This window comes from Carassius auratus, chromosome 7 (genome assembly GCF_003368295.1).
Source record: "Carassius auratus strain Wakin chromosome 7, ASM336829v1, whole genome shotgun sequence".
Classification (NCBI taxonomy): Eukaryota; Metazoa; Chordata; class Actinopteri; order Cypriniformes; family Cyprinidae; genus Carassius; species Carassius auratus.
In genome coordinates this window covers 21,399,219-21,414,887 of record NC_039249.1, presented here as the reverse complement: position 1 = coordinate 21,414,887, position 15,669 = coordinate 21,399,219, and the positions used below count along the sequence as shown (strand labels likewise).

The 15,669-nt window shown below is 40.5% G+C and overlaps 1 protein-coding gene across 1 annotated transcript in view; it reads left to right on the top strand.

Moving 5' to 3' along the window:
* tshz3b (teashirt zinc finger homeobox 3b) overlaps positions 1–13,288 on the top strand; it is a 38,503-nt gene extending 25,215 nt beyond the window's left edge. Inside the window, exon 3 of the mRNA XM_026267908.1 lies at positions 8,308–13,288. Within this exon, the coding sequence (XP_026123693.1) occupies positions 8,308–11,711 (3,404 nt within the window). The 3' untranslated portion in view covers positions 11,712–13,288. The remainder of the gene's footprint in view (positions 1–8,307) is intronic.
* Positions 13,289–15,669: the final 2,381 nt, after the last annotated feature.

The following is a 15,669-nucleotide window of genomic DNA, read 5'->3' as shown; positions in this document are numbered from 1 at the left end:
TAGTTGTTACAATTTAGCAGACTTTAAGTATACCAGTTAAGTATACCAAAAGTACAATTGCAGGGAATTCTTACGATAAATGTAATTGTAGTATACTTAACACGAAGTAAATGTATTTCAAATACATTTTAGTTTATTTATTTTTAACTAGGGTTATTTTGAAGAATTTTGGAAACCAAACCATTTCAGTTACCATTGACTTCCATTGTATAGACAAAAAATTATGAAATAATTTTTATTTTTGTCCGAACTATCCTGACTGGCCAACTAGTCATTCAGGGAAGTCATAACATTTTGAAAATGCATTGTTTATTTTTATTCCATACATATATTTTTCTTCTTTGTGCAGAGACATAAGCATGTTTATATTGTGGTGTTAATATGTGTTCTGTGTGTGTGTGTATGTGGCAGCCGAGTGAGGCCCTGGGGATCACAGCAAGGCAGATCTGTTCTCTCCCATTACCCAGCAACCCTCTCTAATGGGAGACTGACACACTCCTGTGATTCTGAGTGGGACAGAGGGAAGAGAGAGAGGGAGGGAAAGACACGTTATGGGAGGGATTACTAAAAGAGGAAGAGGAACAGCACAAGTCGCAGAGCTAAACCGAGAGACACACATGTAAACTCATTCAATCGCCCCTCCCTCTCTCCCGCTCTCTTTAGGCCTCCTGGGAGTTCCCAGTGTTTGTGTAGATGTGTCTGACCTCTGGTTGCCCCGTGCTTTAGGAATGTGACTTCTCCAAGTGGAGCACATCTGAATAACAAAGGCAGGCGGGTGGATCATTTGCTGGAGATCGTCTTCCTCCTGCTTTATAATTGTTTGTGGTGTCTGTTTGAGAGCTGCTTCAGACAACAGAGCCACACACACACACACACACACTAGACTGATTATTAACTAACTAGAGTTCATATCTGGGCCCAATTTTAGAATACGCTTGACTATTCAAAAGTGAAAAATAAAAATCAGTAAATAATATTTGTATTTGTACAAACAAGATATGTACAAATATAGAAATTGTTCCTCATTTCTATTGGATTTGATCTGCACAGGTGAGCTGTAAGTTCATTTCATTGTCTGTTGGGTACAGGAAACACCTGCTGCAGGCACAGATTTCTGTCTGTCCTCGAGAACATTTGCTCATCATTCAGACAACAGCCTCTTTCCAGTGTGACATCCTGAAATACAGATCATAGAGTTTTATTTGGTTTTGCTTTTGTAATGGCAGCTGAAAAGTAATCTTTGCTAAAACAGGAATAAATAACTATTTACATTTTAATTACTTTAAAATATATTAATAAAATAGATAATATGTAAATAAAATCAGTTAATTTTGATTGTAAAAATATTTCACTTTATTATTGTTTTATTAGGTTTTTGAATATTAAATTAATTACCGGTGAGTGTCTGAGACTTATTTCACAAATATTTTAAAAAATCTGGAAAAAATAAAAATAAAAAAAGAGTCCAAAGTGTATTCCATTTTTCCTTTGCTTCCTCTATTAAACATTTTAATGATTTTGTTTATTCTTTCCGCTACCAATTCAAAATGTTTTGTAACCTAAAAATTTCCTTCATGCATTAACATGTAAAATTAACATATTTTATAAATATTTGTAATTAATATGACTGAATGAAAATGAGTACCTTATATCAGCAAAAGAATTGAAGGATTAATTATTATTATTATTATATTTTTTACTGCATATTCTCAGCTCAGATGGGTGGTTTTTTATTAATTAAATTTATTAATTAAAATTCATTTGAGAATTTAATCAGTTTTGCACCAAAATCAGCTGATACTTTTTTACACATGTAATCTAGAAAAAAAGTAAAAGTCGCAGACTGTTTCTTCACCTCAGTTTTAGAACAGAAAGTGATGATTTGGTGCAAATGATGGTGCTTTCAATCCACACACTTTTAGTTCTACATATATGGAATAGGAATCCTATATGGAATAGCTGTGGTTTTAAAATAATAGTATTACAATCTTATCTTAGTATTACATTCATAAAGAAACTGTCCTTTTTTTAAAGTGCATGGTAGGCTACTCGCAATTAGTTGCAGCATATTGTACTGGCCACTGATATGAGTATTTAATAATTGGTGCCAATATCTTAAAGGCTGGCCAATTAATTGACATTTTATTTATTTATTCATTAATAAAAAAATAAATAAATCTTGCAGAATATGATTTGTCTCTTGGCTATTTAAGTGGAGCACGTGGAAATGCTGGTCTGATAGGACAGATGGCCTGGGGATGTGATCTTTCTTCGGAGCAACAGTGAGGCAGACCTTAAGAAGAAGTGTTGGCCAGAATCATTGGGGACATTCAGGGCAGCACTGGTGTTCATTAGTGACTAATAACATTTTGGAAGAGGTGGAGCATGTTTTTACTCGTGAGAACGTCCGTGCTGTGCTGTTTTTACCTCTCAGTTCAAACATCTGAAGGAGTAGATCCAAAAAGCACATGTAAGGTTTTTATTGGAGGCGTCTCATGAGGATGCGGCTCCAGAACGATTTTGTCAACAGAACTTGTATTTGGTCACTGAGCGATACATCATCGAAGTCGATGAATAAACACTATTTCAGTTGAGCAATTACTGTAATAATCGGTGCTAAAACACTCTCATCAGAGGTTAAAGACCCCCTCTACGTTTCCTTAGCAAGGGCTTTCTAAATGCCTGCATCAGCACCGAGCCTGCTTTTGAATATAAATCAACTTTTTGTTTGTACGTTATTGTGTTGCACACAGGATCATTTGTATGACTGAGCGCTCACGTGTGTGTTCGAGGCTGTCGAATCTTGATGCCGTGTAGGAGTGTTAACTCCAGTGGAGGTGCTATGGCAGCAGGGGGAAGTTCTGTTCTCCAGCGTGGTTACCGGTTGCTGTGCACATGCAGGGGGGAGAGCGGGGGTGTGTAAACATACACACACATACACACACTGTCAGGGGCTCTCCCGCTGAGTGGCATGAGCGGGCGATTAGCCGTGCTAGCGTCTGTGTTTACCAGCTCTCTCTCTCTCAGTTCTGCCAGCGCCGATGCACCTCCAGCCCTGTTTTTCTTTTCTTTAATCCACACCAGCTTGCTCTTTCTCTCGCTCTCACACTCTTCCACCAGCTCACATTTTCACATTATTATAACAAAAGATGAGAGCATTTTTTTAAGATTTTAAATACCTGTGATTCTGTTTTAACAGGGTTTTTTTTTCTCTCAAGTTGTTTTTTTTTTTTTTTTGCACAATAGGTGTGATTATTTCTTAAAGTGAACCTGAAATAATTCAAATGGACCAGAATTTCATTTCTTAATGTCGCTTGTCTTATTGGGAATGATTCACAGTACATGTTATATATATAAGTATTGGTAATTTTTAATTTCTTAGCTCTTTTTTTGGAAACGACTTTATCTTTTTGCTGAAATCATTTATATTTATCAAACTCTTATTTAGTCTGGCTACATTACAGTATGTAACATGCTTTTCACAATCCAATCAGTTACTGATAGATAAAATCAAGTTTTTTTTTCGGCAAATAGCAATTCACATTCAATCAATATTTTAGGAATTTAGTAAAAATTTTGCGAATGTTAATTTTTTATTGAAATATTCGTTTACTGAATCTGTTGCATGCTATAACAATAATTTCCATGAACACAAGTACTATGTTATAGTAATGCAATGGCAGTGTAAGCCTAGCAGGCAAGTGTGCTGCATCACAAATAAACGTTTAAAATATGCAGCTATCAACTTCGCTATTAAAGTCACAGATGCTGTCCATAAACATTTAAGTTGTAAACAACCCAGAATATTTCTTTAATGTTTTCATAAATGGAAACAACTCTGGTTGCGGACACAATTCATAGACAAACTTGTTACAGTCATAGCCATGCTACCCATCACTTGGTAACAGTTACACATTCTATAATCAAAACACAAATGATTCTATAGGTAGAGGCCATTTTCTTTCTTGTGTTCTCTTTGTGTTACGCTCCTCTGTCTATCCAATCCATCTCAATGTGCCGTTTGTAGGCAGGGCAGGCCAGGCTGGCGAAAGTGGTCTCAGTGAGCTCTCTCTTTTTTCTCCAGCTAGCCTTGGAGCAGGGCCTCCATCAGTCAGTAGGCCTGGTCGATGGGGCGTCTCTCTGGAATCGATGGCACGCCTGTCTGCTTCGTCCATCCTTCTCTCTCTGCATCTGCTGTCCAGCCATGCCCCCTCGCCCACCCCGGTGCTGGACACACACACGGACACATCTAACACACACATGCGTACATACACGTCTGGCCTCCCCACCAATTTGTCTGTGCATGTCAAATTGCAATAATTAACCATTATTGATCTCAAATTCAATTAACTTCATTAACGCGGGTCATGATAGCCGAGGAGAGATGGAGGGGAGGTGAGGAAAGTAGTGAGGGCATAGGACGAGAGGAAAGAGGAGAAGAGAAGTGGATTGGTGCTATCTCATATTCTCCAGCCGCACACAGACAGCCTGTCTGCTTAAGGCTACAAACCATTTTCCTCTTAATGATATCACATTGCAGATAGTGGCATATTAGAGAGAGATACCTCCCATTATAAATGTGGGCTTTAGGGGCTATATATAGCAGCTTTAATTACCAACTACTTACTCTTTCGCTCTCTTCAGTTCATCCGCACACCCAGAAGTATTGGACCGGGCTGCCGACTTCAGCGGCTGTCTGTATAAGTGAGGCCGATTGCAAACAAGAACAAATAGCAGCAGCTGCCTTGGGTGGTGTTAACTTGGTTCACACGTACTGTATAGAGTTCTACATTGTCCATGAATAGAAAGAAACAAACAGAAAAAGAAACGTGACAACTGAAGGCTGAGGATTTCTTTTTTTTCTGTTCTTTTATTTTTTTTAATGCTGAATCCTTAAAAATGTCACAATATCTACAAAAATATTAAGCAGCACAACTGTTTTTAACATTGATAATAATGGGAAATGTTTCTTGAGCAACAAATCTGCATATTAGAATGATTTCTGAAGGATCTCTGATGTCCATTGAAAATGCAGCTTTGCCGTCATAGAAAAAACAATTATAATAATTTCCAACTCTAAATTTTGAGCAGTAATACATGCAAAAATATTATTTCTATTTATGCTAATATTTATTATATACCTGATACCACATATGTTTTTATTTTATTTTATGTTTTTATATAGCCTATTAATAGCCTATTATATATAATTTCAGAATGTTTGTTAATTTCATTTACTTGACAGTAGCTGCTTTATTTTAATTAAAAAGTGGTCTTAGTTTTTGCAATCATTCAAACAATATAATCACAAATGTTTGAATCATATTTGCATAACTTAGTTAACATTCATTGTGTTCTCTTGATGAAAGGGCTTGAGTATTAGATTTATCGCTGAGATATCTATTAAGGTTTTTACTTACTCCGATATGTTTGAAGACGGTATGTGCTGTAATAGTCCAGACCCAGACGGCCCGTTAAGTTTGCAAGGTTACGCTCTCCACTGCCTTGGAAAACAGCATTCTCTGCTGGTCGTCTCCCTGGATGTCCGAGTGTAAATTAGATCTGGCTCTTCTTCCAATCTGATGCCAAATCATTGGGAGGTCATTCTCATTTTGCCCCCACCCTACCACTCTTGGATCCAAGCATCCTGTTTTCTAATTAAAACAGCACCTGTGTGGTGTGGTTAGGCCTGGGCCAGAGCACTGGCTTCAGAAGGTCCAGGGATGAAGTCTCAATATTGTTCCCAGCCAGAACACACGGACTCTAGGTACACTGGGGGCTTGGGAACCTGGAATACAGCCAGGACATGCACCAACACGTGTGTGTGTGTGTGTGTGTGTGTCGCAGATTGTCGGGTCTCTTTCTTGTTAGCCCCTGCCTCTGTCTTTCTCCACCCCTCCCAGGATACCTTGGGGCTTATGACCGATTGTTGTGTTGTCAAGCAGTGCTAATTCTCTGTTTGGTGTCAGCAAATGAATTTTGAACAAAACACACACATACACAGAAACAAATGCACACATCTCCCTCAGATTTGCTGTAAGGTGAATGCCTACTCGCTGGCAATACTTACTCTGTGCTCTACATACAGTCAAGTTCAGGTCAAGGTTACAGTGAGACAGGTTTGCTTGTACTTGAAGTGATGAGCAAATTCTCTCTGTCTGTCTCTCTCTCTCTCTCTCTCTCTCTCTCTCTCTCCTTTTTTTTTTTTTGCCCATTGGCACCCTCACCCTCCTTTTTAACTTTAATTACCAGCTAATCATTTTGTGTAATTATGTTCAAGGCTGACCTTACATTTTACATGTAGTGGTTTAGCGGCAGCTAAAAATTTCATGCTAAACCTCCACCTTTGTGTGTGTGTGTTTTGTAATCTTTGTGAATAGGTTTAAATTGTATGAATTTGAAGGAACCAGGTTTTTACATTGCTATTTGGCCTTGATGTAAAGCTCGGCTTCTCTCTGCTTCCTGAACGAAGGCATTGTTCTCTTAAACAGCTGTCGTTTTGGCTGATTCAGAACAGATGGCTGTGTGTGAGCGTGTGCATTTGAGTTTGTGTGTGCTGCACGATCACAGTTGGTTGTGATTTGTGTAGGGGGCGATTCGATTTCACAGACTGGCTGTGATGTGTGTGAGAAGATGGATCCTAATAATAATGCTGTAAAAAAATCACTATTGAATGGTCTTTTTTCCTTTGTTTTGAGACTTCAGTAGTTCAGTAGTAATTTCGAATGTATATGCATTATGTGAATAAATAATGTTGATAGTAATACAAACAAAACTGATAATCATTTAGAAAATGTATTATAGGGCTAAGTATTTTTTTTTTTTAATTATTATTATTGTTTTTTACATTGCAAAAAAACAATGGAATTCTATGGAGTTCAATGAAACAACACAGAATGCCTGAAGTCGTAAGTTATGCACATTACAACTGCGAACTAAAAAGGGTTATGTGCAGTACCTCTTCAAGTCCCTTGGCATCATTCTGCCAAGGGCTACAAAATGACTGTCCTCGTGTCGATGGCATTCTTTTTTACTGTTGGGTTGTTGTTGTTTCATAACTATCATATCTGCATCACACCAGTGTTGTTTTGTTAAACTTAAATTCAATATTTTATCTAAAAAAAAATAGTTTTTTTATGGGGCTGATGTAAATTCAGAAAATTCTAATTCTATGTAGTCTTTGTAGAGGATATCCTGGAATGTTTCTTGTATACAAACTGACATATTGTTTTTTGAATTAAATGTATATGCTGTGTGTTGAAGTTGTAGCACGAGTAGTTTGACATTTGTGGTGTTTAGACGTGATATAATGTGTTCACAGAAAACCAGTGTGTCCAATGGAGTGTCCTCTCTCTCCATTGTTTACATATCTGGTCAACAGCATGATTAACTGACTCAGTCAGGAATGCACAGAATTATTTCAATGCATTACATTTCTTTCTGTGTCTCTTTCTCTCTTTCTCTTTTTGCATGACTTCCACTGGAAGTTAGAAATACTATATTTTTGTTGCTTATTTCTTTAGGCTTGCACAAACATGACCATGTTTTTCATGAGCGTTCGCGTTCGCGTTCTCTGGGCTAAACTGTAAATAATAACTTTCAACTTTCTAATCTTTCTTAATTGACACAAATGTGTTTGGTGCAGGGATTTTTATGTCGGAAATGTACATACAATCATTTTTATTTACAAGCAGGCAAGCCTTTGCTGGGTAATGAGTGAGAATGCTTTCTTAATTTAAATGGTGAGTGTGTCTGTTTGGGAATGCATTAGGGGCTGCTGAAGAAGCGTAAGACATATTAATTGACAGACAGGAACTGCTGTCTCTGAGGTTGATACAAGTAATTTATTACTTCAGAAACGAATGCCACCTCCAGAATGTGCTTCATTAATTTCAAATTTAGTTTTAATTTCAAGCTGTTGCCCCTTGAGAAGAATAAGGTGGCAACTTCGGTTTGAAGAGTCATTTTTTCCATTCTTTTACCCCCCACCCCCTACACCCCCTGCCACACTCTCTTTTCAGAACAAAGGAGGAGAGAATAGTAACTTCATTCCATGTGGCAATGTAATGCAATTGGAAAGCAGAAAAGGAATTACTGCAACACTTTATAATATAAAAAAGTCTGACTGATTGTTTTGTTTTTCACTGCTGGAGAAAACATACTGATGCCTGACATTTCTATCAGCTATCTATCCAACATACAAGGCTTTGTAGGAATGCAATGTGTCAAATTTTCATCATTGGACAATGTGATAACATGTTTTTTTTTTTCTTTCTGTTTCTTTTATCTCTTTTTTTTAACCTGCAGCATATGTGCCAGACGAGCTAAAGGAGGCTGCCTTACTAGATGAGGATGTTGAAGGAGAGGATTCAGCCGTGGAGGAAGAACCTGCCATGAAGTATGTGTGCCAGGACAAGGACTTACTCCTTAAAGACAGGCAAGGCTTCCATGACTCTCCACCGGCAGATTTCTCCAGCCATGAGATGGACAGCGAGTCACACCTGAGTGAGTCCAGTGACCGCATGTCAGACTTTGAGAGTGCCTCAGTGAAGAACGAAGAAGATAGTTCAGCCAAGGAGCCCCTCACATCTCTTTCTTCAACTTCATCAGTGATGATGACGACAACAGCCACGCCAAGCAGTGAGGAGGTGACACAATTAGGCCCAGATAGCCTTGAGCAGATGAAAGCTATCTACACTAGCTTTCTGACCAACTCCTACTGGTCATCGCTGAACTTGAATATGTCTCAGCAAACAGCAGAAAAGCCCCCACGTAGTCACAGTAGTAGCAGCAGCAGTAGTAGCAGCAGCAGTAGCTGTGGTAGTGGCGGTTATGACTGGCACCAGACAGCAGTGGCTAAGACCTTGCAGAATGTTTCACAGAACCAGAGTAGACTCCTGCACCCAGCATCTGAGCCAAACCTCTTCAGTACTGTGCAGCTTTATCGCCAGAGCACCAAACTCTATGGTTCCATCTTCACTGGTGCAAGCAAATTCCGCTGCAAAGACTGCAGTGCCGCCTATGACACTCTGGTCGAGCTCACCGTGCACATGAATGAGACCGGCCACTACCGAGATGATAACCACGAGACAGACAGTGAAGGTGCCAAACGCTGGTCAAAGCCTCGCAAGCGTTCCCTGCTTGAGATGGAAGGAAAAGAGGATGCCCAGAAAGTTCTTAAGTGCATGTACTGTGGTCATTCCTTTGAGTCACTGCAGGACCTTAGTGTTCACATGATAAAGACGAAACACTACCAGAAAGTGCCTCTTAAGGAACCAGTAACTCCTGTGGCAGCCAAGATAATCTCATCAGCTCGTAAAAGAGCTCCCATTGAGCTAGAACTACCCAGCTCACCAGATTCCAATGGAGGCACCCCCAAGCCTTCTTTGTCTGACCCCAATGACCTTCTTCAAAAGACCCCCAATCCCTACATCACACCCAACAATCGGTATGGACACCAGAATGGTGCTAGTTATGCATGGCAGTTTGAGTCACGCAAATCCCAGATCCTGAAGTGCATGGAGTGTGGAAGCTCACATGACACACTGCAGGAGCTGACGGCCCATATGATGGTGACAGGACACTTCATCAAGGTCACTAACTCTGCCATAAAGAAAGGCAAACCTATCATGGAGTCAATGTCCACAACTGCTCCTAACACCATACCTACTAATGAAGACAAGGTACAGTCAGTGCCACTGGCTGCCACTGCATTTTCCCCACCACCACCTGCACCTCCTCCCCCTAGTATCTCCCCTGCCATCACACCCATGGAGATTAAAAAGGAAGAGAAGGAAGTGGAGTGTACAAAGGAGACAAATAATAGCAAAGACAAGAAGGCAACAGACAGTGAGACCGAAGAGAAGTTTGAAGTCTCATCCAAATATCCATATTTGACAGAGGAAGATCTTGAAGAAAGCCCTAAGGGGGGGTTTGACATTCTGAAGTCTCTCGAGAATACAGTAACATCTGCCATCAACAAAGCACAGAATGGCACACCCAGCTGGGGAGGCTACCCCAGTATTCACGCTGCCTATCAGCTTCCAAACATTATGAAACTGTCCCTGCGCAACTCAGGGAAAAGTTCTCCTCTGAAGTATATGTTTTCTGGAGAAGAGATCCTGTCTCCTACCAAAAGCCAACCTCTAATTTCTCCACCTAGTTGCCAAACATCCCCTTTGCCCAAAAACAACTTCCATGCCATGGAGGAGCTGGTCAAAAAAGTCACAGAAAAAGTGGCCAAAGTAGAGGAGAAAATGAGGGATCCTGGAGCTCGATCTTCCCCACTTAGACGGACCACACCTTCACCTTGCAGTAGTGATGCAGGGGAATCTGCCAGAGGGGAGTCTCCCAAGGAAAGGAGAGGAGCCAAAACCCCTGAGACTAATGGGGGTGGAAACACTCACAAAGACTCAAACGGGGATGCTCTTACAAAAGAGTCCCTGGAGAATGGTACTGACCATGTTGTCAAAGCCCCATTGTCTACCTTATGCAGCAGCACTGCTATTATAACTGACCATCCTCCAGAGCAGCCATTTGTCAACCCTTTAAGTGCGCTTCAGTCTGTCATGAATGTTCACCTAGGAAAAGCTGCCAAACCTGCCCTGCCGTCCCTTGACCCCATGAGCATGCTCTTCAAGATGAGCAACAGCCTGGCAGAGAAGGCAGCTGTAGCTGCCTCCACTCCATCTCATACCAAAAAAACCAACGAGCATCTAGACCGCTACTTCTACCACATCAACAATGACCAGCCTATTGATCTGACCAAAGGCAAGAGTGATAAGAGCAACTCCCTGGGATCTGCTGCCCTGTCCTCCTCCACCTCCACTCCCACCTCAATTTCACCATCATCGACCATCACCATGGCAAAAGCCTCATCTGCTGTGGCTTCCTTTATGTCCAACTCGCCTCTGCGCGAAAATGCCCTGTCCGACATCTCTGATATGCTGCGCAACCTCACAGAGAGCCATGCATCTAAGTCCTCCACACCAACAAGTCTTTCAGAGCGCTCAGATATAGACGGATCGACGCCAGAGGAAGCAGAAGAGATTTCTCCTGCTCAGAAACGAAAGGGTCGGCAGTCCAACTGGAATCCACAGCATCTACTTATCTTGCAGGCACAGTTTGCCTCCAGTTTGCGGCAAACGGGTGATGGCAAGTACATTATGTCAGACCTCAGTCCACAGGAGCGCATGCATATTTCCCGCTTCACTGGCCTCTCAATGACCACCATCAGCCACTGGCTGGCCAACGTCAAATACCAGCTGAGGCGGACAGGTGGCACAAAGTTCTTGAAAAATCTAGACTCTGGCCACCCTGTCTTCTTCTGCAGTGACTGTGCATCACAGATCCGTTCCCCCTCTACTTATGTCAGCCATCTTGAGTCACATCTGGGCTTCCGGCTCAGGGACCTGGCCAAGTTGTCTGGAGAGCATCTCGTTAGCCAGATCTCACGCCATAGCAAGGGGCTTTCTGAGAAACTGCTTTCAACCCAAGCGCATTCTTTGGCCCATTCAATCCCCCACCCCAGTCCTCATTCACTCACCCCTTCCCCTTCCCCAGATGAGGAGGCAAATGGCACCTCATATCAGTGTAAACTGTGTAACCGGACTTTTGCGAGCAAGCACGCTGTCAAGCTCCATCTGAGTAAGACCCATGGTAAATCCCCTGAGGACCATCTTATGTATGTTAGTGAACTTGAGAAACCTTAGCAATGGCCAAGGACAAAAACTGTCTCTCATCTCTTTATTCCCTGTCCTTTTTTCAAGCCTTCTGACTAACATTTCATAAGGAAGAAAAAAAAATTAAAAGAACTGAAAGTAATTAACGAAGAACTAACTGCACATAAATGCCAGAAAACTACTGTTTAGTTTTGGCACATCATTTGGAGTTTTCCTCTGGGGAACACTCATTTGGCCCTAGAGACATTAATTTTCAGCATTTTTAGTTCACAATGGAAAACAGAGAAAATGATGACAAATGATTTTCTAACTGTGCAGTGCTGAGTGAGGAGGTCACTGGTAAAATATGAAGGTAAATAAAAAGACTTAAAATGAAGTTGTATGTATTTGAAAGTTGTGTAAATTGAATTTTTTTGGCATCCTTGAGATGTAGTAAGCTGCATGCATTAATGAAATGGTTTAGTTCAATATTTGATAACAACTAAATCTGGGCTTTTCTTTTTCTCTCGCTTTACTTCTCTCTTATTTTTATTTAATTTTTTTCCCTCTTTCTTTTTTTATGTGACCTAAGTATGCTGGTGTCCGCAGAAAAATTTAACCCTCTGAGTACGCCTAAATACTTCTGTATTTACAACCCCCCAAAAGTAAACAAAAATATATGTATAAAAAAGAGAGAGATTAAGAGATTGGAAATCACAGAGTTTGTATGTATTCGAGTGGTTAAATTCAAGGGTATTTTGAATATCCACACAAAATCACCTTGTCTGATAGATCACCTCTTACAAGTTGCAGTTTAGAAATATATGTGAATCCAAAATAGCAGTTTTTTAGTTTGCTCAAATCAGGGGCCTTTATGAATTCAGGTCAGTGTAAAAATGTGTACATAAAAACATAAACTAATTTCTGTCTAAATTATGCATCATTTTATATTTTTTAATTTAAGATGAGTATGACTATCTACTGGTGCACAATATATGAAGACATTAATTAAATTGTTTTGCACAATAGTTTTATAAATATGTTATTTAATCAGAAGATATGAAAATGAGAAGAAGAAGAAAAAAAAATCACCCTAAAGTTTTATTTCCAACTCGTGCTCAAAGGGTTAAAACTTCTTGTACAAGACAGTACTTGTTCCATCATTTCACTTAAATGGTTGTATAAAAAGATGCTACTTTATAATGTAAGGAGGAATTCCACAATGTAACCTTTTATTTATAAACACTCTTGGTTGTTGTTTCATATTGTAGAATGCCTTTTTGATTGGTATCTTTTATTTTTTTTCTTCTGTCTAATTATTCCTCCATAAAACCACACTGCAGCATCATCATTTTGGGGGATATGAAAGGTAACCATTTTTACCTTACCTCCAATTGACAGTTCTGCTACGTTTTGGCAGTTAATTTACTGAAGTAACTGACAGCTGCCAGTGAATGGAAATCTTATGTGTAAAATATTGGCATGTTAACAGCACAGGCACTGTTATGCATTCTGTGCCGTGTTTCTTTTTTTGTTGTTGTTGACAATGAAGCACTCATTATATGACTTCATATAACCTTTTTTCTACTGCAGCATTAAATTGAAATTGTTTTGGTTTTTTGCAATAACTTGATGTGTCGTGGCTCACAATTCTGTCGGGCGCCGGGGGATAAGAAATGAGCAGATTAAAGAGAACTGCTGTCAGTTAAATAGCAGTCGACAAGTGTGTGAAAAGACGTTTGTGTGGCAGTAGGGGTAGACCACCGGACCTCTGACAGGTATGAGCATATTAAAATCCACCAGGTGGCTTGTGTGAGTGTGTGTGTGTGTGTGTGCGCACAAGCATAGACCTCTGCTTACTGGTCTCCCAAATATTAAGTGTTTATCTCTTATGCGGCAGACTTGTGGTGTCATATATTTTTGGCAGATCTATCCCATCACTCCTCTCATCTAATTCCCTGCCTGGTGACACATCGACTCACAACGTCTCCTAATATGGTTTAACTAGGGAAGCATCAGGCGGCGTGAAGAGCGATGCGCCTTTCCCTCTCTACAAAGGAGTGTTACAGATAATTGCTCTGGCATTAACTGTCTCTTTTTCACCATTTTCACTGTTGTAATTAGCTCAGGTTCCCATTTTGCAGGGACAAATTTGTTTGGGCCTCATCCAGGATGACAACAGAATCGCATTTAGAGTATGACTACAAAATTTTGCTTTGGCATAGACTGCACTCAAAGAAAATGTAAATGACATACTGTATATGCTGATTCCCAGCTTGGTGTTTGTGTATGTGAGGGAGAAAGAGAGAGAGACAGAGAGAGAGAGAACCTTTGTGAACAGATCAGTGGAAGTAGGGGCACGTATAAGATATATCTCATAATGGTGGGACACTTTCTCAAAAATGGTTTACTGTTTAGTTACCGAATATGTTCCTCGTCAGATCTGTCAGAGAGCATTCAGCATGTGCGCACACACACATTCAAAGACGTCAGGAGCCAGGTAGAGGGGACATCATGTGTGGTGACAAGGTGCTGCTGTGTGTGAAAATGTCAACCTTCACAGGCTTCCCTGAAGTCTGGCGCCATATTTAAGGTGCTCATTAGTCGCAAAGAAAATGTGCATGAAATTGAAGTGTAACAAAGCCATTTTCTCTCCTCTATCCCAGCCTGGTAAGCCACAAAACTAGGGTTATTAAGTTTGAAAACAACTATAAATGGAGACATTTAACGATCAAGAAATGCCTAAACACTTTCACACATGCAAATAAACAATATCCCATTACTCCCTGATGATTATGGCATGTTTTTAAAGCTACTCGAGCTGCATACAGGACACCACGTGCGCCGTATCAGTGTTGCATTTGAATTTGACCCACTTCACAATGGGGAGAAAACAAATTGTAAACAGGCACACACATGCACAGCCAAAGGTATGTTTGTGTAGAGAAGGCCTACATAATTCTTTGTGTCTAAATACCCTAACAATGAGTATATTTCCCAGGATGTGAGGAGCGTAATTGGTCTGTACACATAATCTGCTCAGAATGAGAGGTTTACGTGTGCGGGAGGGAACCGCACATTGGAGGCTTTATCTCCGTTGTGCTGTTACAAAAGACCAGAGTGTCTATAGCTCAGTGAAACTCTTAAAGCAGCACTCTCCAACACAAATGAATGCTGTGTTGTAATGCTATTGAGCTACTGAGGGACTTTATGTATTGCTGGACTTTTCTGATAAACGAAATTGCGGATTACGCACGCCAGCGAAGGAAATGTATCTGTGTTTGCGCTATCACGAACAAACACACGCAGAGCGTTCTCAGTAGGCCTTTACAATAAGCGGGCACTGGCACGTCCCGCCATAGCAAATTACAATGATGCAGGCGACGCGCATTCGCTCCTCAACAATCAGGCCTGATTGATTCACTGCTGCACTGACCCAAGGCTTCACTTTGTCTGCGGACGCCTTTGAAGCGAGCTGTCTCTCTTAACCTGTGTAATTTACATGCACTGTAATTCACTCACCATCTGCAGTCTCACCTTGGAAGCACTCCCATTACAAATGCTAATTTAGAGCGCCTTATAAATTCTCTCAATCAAACGCTCATGCGTAGACAATCTACACACTCATGGATGAGAAAAAAGCAGATATTAGCAAAAAAAAAAAACCTTTAAATCATGGGCGTGTCCCAATGACCCCAACATTACCCCAAGGAGGAATGAAGAGATAGAAGGGGAGGCGTCATTGCGTTTTGTAATGCACCGCCATAGATCTTCAAGCTGTCTGGTTCCCAAAGTATCTTAAAATAATGCATGTGATGAATGTGCGATTTCCCTAATTTACGGGGCCTTGGTGTGCTCCCGGCTACGTGCAGGATAGAAATCTTAAATGGGGCTTGAACGGCTCTTTGCACAACAAGAAATCAATACGCCGCACATCTTAGGGAACTAGGAGTTAGAGAGAGTTTAATGCTCACTTAAAAGCTCTAAGCACACACCTGTAGTGTCAGAA